Source organism: Salvelinus namaycush, chromosome 34, assembly GCF_016432855.1.
Source record: "Salvelinus namaycush isolate Seneca chromosome 34, SaNama_1.0, whole genome shotgun sequence".
Lineage (NCBI taxonomy): Eukaryota > Metazoa > Chordata > Actinopteri > Salmoniformes > Salmonidae > Salvelinus > Salvelinus namaycush.
In genome coordinates this window covers 18,810,663-18,820,957 of record NC_052340.1, presented here as the reverse complement: position 1 = coordinate 18,820,957, position 10,295 = coordinate 18,810,663, and the positions used below count along the sequence as shown (strand labels likewise).

The following is a 10,295-nucleotide window of genomic DNA, read 5'->3' as shown; positions in this document are numbered from 1 at the left end:
ACTGAACGGGAGGAAGATGTCTGTCCTACTCCTCCCACTTACTCGCTCACTAGACAAGAGGAATGGCATTGTTGTTGTTCTAGAATATCTATGATGTCTATTTGTTTTCATGTTTTTCATGATTAAAATAAAAAAGCCTAGGTCATTCGTTCAGAATGATACCTGGAGCATTTCATTTGTATATTATATATTATTTTGGGTGTGTAATGTACAGTGTCTATTTTGTACACACCAGCATTGTGTGCCAAATACAATTTACTCCTCAGGGACATTAAAGTTCATCTTATCCTAATTGAAATAGTTTAATATTGATACATGTAAGGTTACTTGAATATCTTAATCTAACACTATCTTCATATGTAGTCTATTGGTGTGCCATCATCTTTCACTGATTCAGCTAAAAGAATGATAACTGAGATTTTGCAGTATGTCATAAGGTGTTACCTCACAAGTGATCAGTGACCAGACAAGAAATACATTTGCTCATTCACTCGTTTCTTGTCTAATCTTGATTCTAGATAGATAGAGCAAGCATCCGTTGCAAAACCGTCAAGTTCATTAGCATATGATACTTTATGGTGTTCTATACTGTACCTTTCTATGTATGTGTTGCCATAGATATTGTACTAAACCCTTATATTGCCCTAACCAACTCTGATATGACCAACTGATCTGCCCCCAGAACCATACATTTGCCCGATTCATGTGGGCCTATATGTCTGCCAACGGCAGTGAATGTGGTTTTTGTCATTAGTCCCATTATTCAAAACCACAATTAACAAATGAAGATTACATTTAAGAGTAATACATGTGCTTAAATGAAACAAATATTTTTATTAGTAAAAAATTATGAAATATTCAAACAACAAATTAACAATTTTGAAATTAAATGAAATCATACATGGCCATGAAGACTTCAGTTGTAACTTGAAAGTAGGACAAAAGTAAAACATAGATTAACTGTAGATGTAAACTGTAGATTATACAAAAAATTGCAAACTATGTATGCTAAATCACACAATATTCAGTGATAAAACAAACAATGGTAAAACAAACTATCCATCAGTGAATAACACAAGAATAGTTCTACAGAGGAAGCCTATATGCTGTCACGCATGAGGTCGAGTTTAATTCCATAAGGAGTTGGCACTTTCAGCGAGGTCGAAGGAACCCAAAAACATCCGGTTTTAAGGAGATACGGCCCACTTTTGGACGTGCGCCTCGCTGTTTACAGTCCCGGGGAAACATATAGCAGATGCCTATAGATCAGTGGAAGCTGGTGAGGGGAGGACAAGTCATAATAATGGCTGGAACAGAGCAAATGGAATGGCATCAAACCATGTGTTTGATGTACTTTGCAAGAGGTTGCAAGATTGAATCCCGAGCTGACAAGGTACAAATCTGTCGTTCTGCCCCTGAACAAGGCAGTTAACCCACTGTTCCTAGGCCGTCATTGAAAATAAGAATTTGTTCTTAACTGACTTGCCTAGTTAAATAAAGGTCAAATATTTTTTAAATATTTTTTTATACTATTCCACTGATTCTGCTCCAGCCATTACAATGAGCCTGTCCTCCCCAATTAAGGTGCCACCAACCTCCTGTGCTATAGAGAGTGCTTGTCTTTCCTCGAGATTAAGTTCTTGCCACAAAGTCGACAGACACCACATACCAATTTTGTTGATGTCAACTTTGTCAGAGATTCCATTATCTCTAGATAACGCTAGCTAATATCTGTCTAGTAGCTAGCTATGGCACGTGCTTGCTTGCTCTTTAAATTTGTTTCAATCTGGAATATCAACAAGGCAACACTCCATCTTAACTCCTCCTCCACATTTACTGCACTCTTAGAAAAAAAGGTGCTATCTAGAACCTAAAAGGGTTCTTCACCTGTCCCCATAGGAGAACCCTTTGAAGAACCCTTTTTTGTTCTACATGGCACCCAAAAGGGTTCTGCCTGGAACCAAAAAGGCTTCTACCTGGATCCTAAAAGAGTGTGGATTAGTTGAACAGTGAAGAAGAGAACCTCCCTGACAGTTTTTCTCTTTCTCCTCATGACCAGAATGTGTGGCATCCCGCTAAGGCATGTCTTTTATTTCGGCTTCTTTTGTTTTTGGATTTAACCATTATTTAACTAGGCAAGGCTAAGTGAGCTGCTGCCATGATTAAACCATAAGTGATAGGTCAGTAAGCTGCTGCCGTGGTGTTAAACCTCTGGTGATAGGTCAGTGAGCTGCTGCCATGGTGTTAAACCTCAGGTGATAGGTCAGTGAGCTGCTGCCATGGTGTTAAACCTCAGGTGATAGGTCAGTGAGCTGCTGCCATGGTGTTAAACCTCAGGTGATAGGTCAGAGAGCTGCTGCCATGGTGTTAAACCTCAGGTGATAGGTCAGTGAGCTGCTGCCATGGTGTTAAACCTCAGGTGATGGGTCAGAGAGCTGCTGGCATGGTGTTAAACCTCAGGTGATAGGTCAGTGAGCGGCTGTCATGGTGCTAAACCTCAGGTGATGGGTCAGTGAGCTGCTGCCATGGTGTTAAACCTCAGGCGATGGGTCAGTGAGCTGCTGCCATGGTGTTAATCCTCAGGCGATGGGTCAGTGAGCTGCTGCTCTTCTGGGGTTTGTTTTATATCCTCTGTAGTACTGCTACGGTAAAATGGGAGAGTGAAAAATAACATTACATTTTAAAACAAGAGTCTCTCTTAACCTCCATTACCAGAAAAAAATATTTCCAAATGTCTTGAAACTCAGACAAATATTTATTGTAAATGCCGTACTTCTTCACATTTTCAAACTTCCAGTCCTTATAGAACTCCCTATTTTTCATCAGGTAGAGAAGAATCCAGTCACAGAACCAGGCCCCCTACAACAAAATGAGATCCATTAACAAATATAATATAATCTTATATAATAAAATATACAGAATATAGTATATACCTGTATTGCAGAGGAGGCTGGTGGGAGGAGCTATAGGAAGACGGGCTCATTGTAATGTGTTGAATGGAATAAATGAAACGGATACCATTCAATTTATTCCATTACAGCCATTACAATGAGCCCGTCCTCCTATAGCTCCTCCCACCAGCCTCCTCGGCTGTACTGATACTCATAAGTCCATAAGTATAGCCTCTACAAATGTAATCTTTAAAAAATAATACCTACACCACCAATACAAGCTAGTCCTGAGCCTATATGGATAATGGTGGGGATGATACAGAACTTTCCAGCCTGTAGTAGAAAATAGAACGAAGTAACAATAAGGGAATCAAAACATCAGGAAACAAAATAGATGCATTTATCCTAAAAAGCCATTGAATAATACATATTTCTCATACCTTCCCATGCACCATAATGTTGATACGTATACCAAACACTTTGAAATGTGTTCGGTAGCTTTCTCCAGACTCAGTTTTAAAATAGCGAGCATGCCTGTTATGAGAGTACCAAAGATGTGGAAGATTAAAGTATGACTTCAAATTAAATATTATGTGTCAACTTCTTGTGTGTGTGTGTGTGTGTGTGTCACCTGAAGTTGAATCCTGAGGACTCTCTGGACACATTAACGTCAATGCGAGTAAAGTTGTACCGTGGCTGGCACTCTGAGGGATCTCTGTCAAGGTCACACTCCCACCCAATCAGAATTCCAATTAAACCACCCTGGGGGGGGAGAGAATTGATAGCAAAATGCTATATTATTTACATTATTTATGTATTTTGTTGGTGGCTTACTCTTTGATGGTATGGACATCATACAGAGTGTCCATTTAACTGCTTAAGGTAATTGAAAACATCATCGTCATCAACATCATCATCAATAACAACAACAAATAAACTTTGAAATTGTGAAAACTGACCTTCAAAACCATGTCCTGAAAGCTGTGTCCAGTCTGGTTAACAATGTCTCCCAGACGGAATATGGGGCAGTAGGGTTCAAGAGCCTCATCGTAGCGACATTTCTTCAGATGGAATTTATCAGCCGTGTCCTGAACGTTGGCCCTGATAATTGGGTGAAACATTTCAAAGTTCAAAGTTTTTATTTATCAAAATGCAGACAGCAAACACTTTCTGAAATACGTAATATTAACAGATTAAAAGACTCCAGCTCCAGTTTATACATTTAAACATTAAAAGAAAACTCTGGCAGAAAACCATCTGCCTGTCAATTTTTAATATAGATGTTAATATAGATGTTAATATAATATAGATTTTAATATAATGTTAATATAGACAACTTACTTTGAGAAACTGAATTTGGGAAATCGGATTACATTTTTTATGTAGATGGTGAAGTTTTCAGCTTCTCTTAACATATTCTTGTGTTTATGTCTATCCCTGAAGGATTAAAAGGGAAGGAAGATTACTACTGCGGACACATGCTCATGCGTGTGTGTGCATGTATGTGCCTGTGTGTGTGTATGTGGTTGTGTGTGTTCATGCATGTGTGTTTATGAGTGTGTATGTATGTGTGTGTGTTTGTGGCTACGAAAGTGAAAGTGTGTGAGTGCACTTACTGTGGTTGGCATCTTCTCTCAACGGGGCACCAGCTATATATCTCACATGTACCATTGGATTTCCCATTGTCTCTCAAGCAGCGGCCTGTCCTAACTCCTACAGAAAATTATATTTCACAGTATGTTTGTGAGGAGACAGTATATGTAATTTCTCGTTTCAATTTGTTTGAATTCAATTTGAGTTTTCAAAGATTCCTACCATGGCCAGCTACCACCAACTCTCCCTCTGCACAGTCTTCATCTCCCTTACAGTGGCCATCTGGCACATTGGGGCTCTGTGAAACAATACCACACAAACTAGTATGGTTTAACAAATACAGACCAAATACGGACCAAATACAGAGTATATTGCCGTTTTAAAAGGGTGATTAAAGGTGACAACATAAATAAATAAAAGGGAATTTCCTTACCTCAGCACAGTTGCCCAACTTCTGGTTTGGGGTCTCTATAAAATTGGTAACAATGAAAAAAACTGCTTCCCCCTATAGGAAAAAATAAAGGGGTGTTAAACCAGCCTGATATCAACTGATAAGCGTAAGTGTGGCACGCATTTGCAGAAAGATGTGCATCACGAGACGTGACACATAAGTCAATACATTGCATTCAATCAGCTTTAATATTGCAGATAGATTGTCGCTTCCATCAATGTAATTGTCTGCATCATTTCCAATCCCCCTTATTGTTTTGTAAATATATACAGTACCAGTCAAAAGTTTGGACACACCTACTCATTCAAGTTTTTTGGGGGGGTTTGAGATGGTTTGGGATGAGTTGGAACGCAGAGTGAAGGAAAAGCAGCCAACAAGTGCTCAGCATATGTGGGAACTCCTTCAAGACTGTTGGAAAAGCATTCCAGGTGAAGCTGGTTGAGCAAATGCCAAGACTGTGCAAAGCTGTCATCAAGACAAAAGGTGGTTACTTTGTAGAATCTCAGATATATTTTGATTTGTTTAACACTTTTTTGGTTACTACATGATTCCATATGTGTTATTTCATAGTTTTTATGTCTTCACTATTATTCTACAATGTAGAAAATCTTAATGTTTCCAGCTACAATAGTCATTTACAACATTAACAATGTCTACACTGTATTTCTGATCAATTTGATGTTATTTTAATGGACAAAAAATTAGCTTTTCTTTCAAAAACAAGGGCATTTCTAACTGACCCAAACTTTTGAACGGTAGTGTATATGTTTTCCTTTATTATTTTACCCTAACCCTACCACCCCTCCCCTAATTTGAGTAAACTAATGGACAACGACACTTAGGCTTCTACTTCCAGCTTATACAGTACATATTATATACATTTACCTTGACCAATATCTTTTTCAAAAGCATCCCAGACTGATGCTTATCAATAATACCATGTTAATTAAACCAGTTAAACAGGGCTGTCCTTTATCTCCTTTTTGTTCTACACAGTGGCTCCAGTTACACATTTTCTGGAAGCCTCATCACGATAGCTAAAAATCTGAAGCTTCATACCTTCATATCAAGAAGATCTAAATGCATATTCCCATGAAATTGACTGAGATGCTGCATGGACATTTCACTATTCATGACTGACAGTGAGAAATGTGAAGGGAGGGTTACCACAAAAATGTGTGTGCAAAGGCACAGAAACACATTCTACAAATGTGAAACCAATTTTTTGCTCTGACGATGAGGCTTCTGGGGGCGAGGGACGGGGACGCAACAGGACGGTTACATTCAGAACTGCAGCCTCAGCCTTTATTATATTTAAGCAATAAGGCCCGCGGAGTTGTGGTATATGGCCAATATACCACGGCTAAGGGCTGTTCTTATGCACGACACAAAGCGGAATGCCTGGATAAGGCCACTAGCCGTGGTATATTGGCCATATAACACAAACCCCTGAGGTGCCTTATTGCTATTATATTGGCCATATACCAAACCCCCTCTGAGGTGCCTTATTGCAATCATAAACTGGTTACCAATGTAATTAGAACAGTAAAAATATATATTTTTTGTCATACCCGTGGTATACGGTCTGATACACCAATCAACATTCCGTTTAAAATGATATTTAGTCTAGCAGTCAGGCACAGTGGATGAGATAGATCTTACTTCTAACATTAACATCAAATTACTTAAAGGGGATTGTGGTTAGTCTGACCTGAGGTGGAATGACATAGTCCACAGGTCCCCACACCATCCGTCCGGACTCTGATGTGTTGGTGACTGCCACTCCCTTCAGTTTGGTCATCACAGCACTCTGGATAGATTCCTCTTTGGTCTGGTAGGACTTCTTGCTCAGGAATACATACCTGTGTAGACCAGGAGGACAATATACTGTAGCTATCTCAATGGGGATAATCTGCTTAAAACTTGGAAAAAGTAGAGGTTACTGTCTGACAGGGGTTTAAAATATCGGTTGCAATATATTTTTACATGTTAAGTTTCTGTGAACTACAAATAGATGGACTAGAATGTATTTCATCAATAACATTTCATATGCCTTTAGACTGTTATAAGGGCATATATTTTGAAAATGTGGAAAGGTATTTGTTGAGACCCTTACCCAACAAGGTATCCAATGATGGATAATTGTATAACTCTGTACAAACTGCCGACTCTCTTGCTTCCTACAATGATGAATTTTCCTGTCTTGTAGTCAAGATAGGAAAGCACATTCAAAAGAACTTTGTTTTTCCAGCTATTGGAAGCCATCCCACGGTGAAGATACTGTAAATCTGAAGACAACAGTCAGTTGGTTATACAGCCACTACAACCGTTGAACCCACAGAAGCCATCACAGTCCAGTACTTGACCAGAGCAAATAAACTACTTTGGCAAACGTTCTGTTGATTTCAGCGTAATTTCAGTGTGCTAGTGTAACACTCATTATATTCTATATATACATTCAAACTCGCATGAAAAAATATTAGTAAATGAGATCATAGTTTAGTTTCTTACCCTGGTCTACGAGATTATTGAAATCTGGATTCAAGTTCAAATCTTGTCTCTACCCATTGTAATATTTGTGTTGTGGAGAAATGACCAGGCAGGAGACGGAGTACAGTTAGTTTTCGTTTAGTCAAAACCTCTCGTGCTCTACAGTTCTCCCCGGGCACACTAGTGCGCATGTGCATTTCCTATTAGGTGTAGTAACGTAACACTGTCGTAATAATCACTGCTTAGTAACAGCATAGTAACTAATATAAACAGATGTAGATCCCAGATACTACACTCCTCCCCCCATAGTTTTTAACTCCCAGAGAACAAGGTAAATATGTTAGGGAACTACTAATGCAATATCTGAACAATGCATTCTTAACATTTTTCAACTACTGGGTTGAAGCAGACTTTTCAGAGCCCAGCACAAATCCAGGGGATTATTCTGCCCCGAAGATGGAGTTTGTGTCCTAATAACTAACCCAGGTAATGTTCTTTTTCTTTCCTTTTATCTAGGACATATTAAAGTGTTTGTTTGTTTTATTGTCTGTTACCTTAAACAGTTCAACTCACAGGTCAAGCTTTTGAGGTGCCTTTCGCTGTCGAATAGGATATCTCCGCTCCTCCTGGGCTTCCGGTAGTGGGCCAGGTTCGGGTGGAAGGTCAGGCTCTGTCTCTCCCGTACGTCCACAGTCAGGAGAATAGTCCTGGGGGTCGTTATTGTTCTCTCGGCGTGTCTCTGCTGGGGCGTTGGACCGTAGCAGATGATCCACATGAACGTTGACCTGGCGATGACCAATTTGGACTTGGTAAGTCAAAGGTCCTTTGCGTTGCAAGATCACACCTGAGTTCCACAGGCTCTTGGGGTGTCTGAAATCACGTACCATCACCCTCTCTCCCTCTTTGAATCCTCTGACAGTCTTTGAGTGTCTGTCATGAGCTTTCTTCTGCTGTAGCTGGTGCTTTGCCACAGTGCTTGACAAGTCTGGTTTCAACAATGTCAGGCGGGTACGTGGTTGGCGTCTCAGAAACAGTTCAGCTGGTGTACATTCCGTTACTGTGTGTGGTGTGTTGCGGTAAGTAAACAGGAACCGGGGAAGCCTTAGGTGGGTGGGCACAGACTGAACCTCGAGTTTAGTCCAGGCCTTCTTAAAGGTTTGCACGGATCTTTCCGCTGCTCCGTTTGATGCCGGATGGTAAGGTGGTGACCGGATGTGCCTTACCCCATTGTTCTTGAGAAACATTTCAAAATCGTTTGACGTGAAAGGAGGGCCATTGTCCGATACGAGCTCCTTGACTAGTCCAAAGGATGCGAACAGGTGTCTGAGAAGATTGATGGTCTTCTCAGCTGTGGTCAGTTGAGTAGGGAACACTTCCATCCACTTGGAATGGACATCGACGACAACAAGGAAATGTTGCTTGTCAATCTCGGCGTAATCCACATGGATGCGTTCCCAAGGTGTCGCAGCCCAGGACCATGGATGAAGAGGTGCAGCAGCAGGCTTGTTGCGAACAGCTTCACAAGGTGAGCAGTGGCCTACATGCTGTTGAATGTCCTGATCCAGTCCAGGCCACCACAGATAACTGCGAGCGAGTGCTTTCATTCGAGTGATCCCTGGATGTCCCTCATGCAGGTCAGATAGCAGTCTCCTCTGGAATTTTTGAGGTACCACCACCCTTGATCCCCACAGAACACATCCTTGATCAGTGGACAACTGGTCTTTCTTGTCGATGAATGGACGAAGGTTATCGTCATTTACGAAGTTTGGCCAACCTCCTAATGTTAAGTCCAAGACTTTGGAAAGCACTGGATCTTTCCTTGTTTCCTCTGCTATGTCTGAAGCAGATATGGGCAGTTCGTCAATGAGAGAGATCTGGAAGACTGCTCTATCATCTTCACTGTCGGAGTCACTATTGCATGGTAGTCTTGATAGTGCATCTGCATTTGCGTGATCACTGGATCGTCTGTACTCAATCTCGTAGTCGTAGGCTAACAATATCAGAGCCCAACGTTGCATTCGAAGTGCAGCAAGGGTTGGTATAGCTGATTTTGGTCCAAGGATGGCCAACAGAGGCTTGTGATCTGTCAGCAGTTGGAACTTCCTTCCGTACAGGTATTTGTGAAACTTCTTCACTCCGAATATTATGCTCAGGGCTTCCTTCTCAATTTGAGCATAATTTCTCTCACTTGGTGACAGAGTCCGTGATGCAAATGCAATAGGGTGTTCTTCACCTGACGATAGAACATGTGAGATGACGGCTCCTACTCCGTATGGAGATGCATCACACGCGAGTCTCAGCTTCATCTCTGTGTTGTAGTGGGCAAGCCACTTGCTCTTTAGCAGACGCTGTTTGCAAGTCTTGAATGCTTCTTCGCATTGTGGGGACCAATTCCACTTTGTATCGGCCTGCAGCAGTTGGTGAAGCGGATGCAACAATGTGGACAAGTTTGCCACAAACTTTCCGTAATAGTTCAGGAGCCCCAAAAATGACCTCAGCTCTGAGATATTTGTGGGTGCTGGTGCGTGTACGATTGCTTCCACCTTGCTGTTGGTTGGGTGCAGGCCTTGTGCATCAATCTTGTATCCGAGATACTCCACTGAGTCCTGGAGGAACTCACACTTGCTGCGTTTCATTCTCACTCCGTATTTCTCCAGTCTTGACATCACTTTGTCCAGCACTACAAGGTGCTCTCCAATGGTTGGTGCTGACACGAGGATGTCGTCCATGAAGCACACAACGTTGTCTATACCGTCCAAGATCTGATCCATTGTGTGTTGGAATATCGCTGGAGCTGTCGAGATTCCATAGGCCAAGCGATTGAATCTGAATAGCCCCTTGTGTGTATTGATGGTCAGATACTGTTCTGA

The 10,295-nt window shown here is 41.2% G+C and overlaps 1 protein-coding gene across 1 annotated transcript; it reads right to left on the bottom strand.

Moving 5' to 3' along the window:
• Window positions 1–1,880: 1,880 nt before the first annotated feature.
• LOC120028834 (P2X purinoceptor 5-like) lies at window positions 1,881–7,503 on the bottom strand. Its single transcript, XM_038974081.1, has 13 exons — window positions 7,447–7,503; window positions 7,052–7,223; window positions 6,647–6,797; window positions 4,918–4,989; window positions 4,707–4,782; window positions 4,508–4,604; window positions 4,233–4,328; window positions 3,851–3,992; window positions 3,523–3,653; window positions 3,332–3,425; window positions 3,159–3,224; window positions 2,774–2,859; window positions 1,881–2,642 (listed from the first exon to the last, which is right to left on the bottom strand). The coding sequence occupies exons 2-13, from the start codon at window positions 7,198–7,200 to the stop codon at window positions 2,573–2,575; spliced, it is 1,230 nt and encodes a 409-aa protein (XP_038830009.1). The 5' UTR covers window positions 7,201–7,223; window positions 7,447–7,503; the 3' UTR covers window positions 1,881–2,572.
• Between the last annotated feature and the right edge of the window lie 2,792 nt (window positions 7,504–10,295).

Coding starts and splice junctions, on each gene's coding strand:
- LOC120028834 (XM_038974081.1), bottom strand. CDS start 7,200: ATGGCTTCCAATAGCTGGAAAAACAAAGTTCTTTTGAATGTGCTTTCC. Junction 4,783..4,917: donor AGTTGGGCAACTGTGCTGAG/GTAAGGAAATTC, acceptor ATTGTTTCACAG/AGCCCCAATGTGCCAGATGG. Junction 3,993..4,232: donor CCCAAATTCAGTTTCTCAAA/GTAAGTTGTCTA, acceptor CCCAATTATCAG/GGCCAACGTTCAGGACACGG.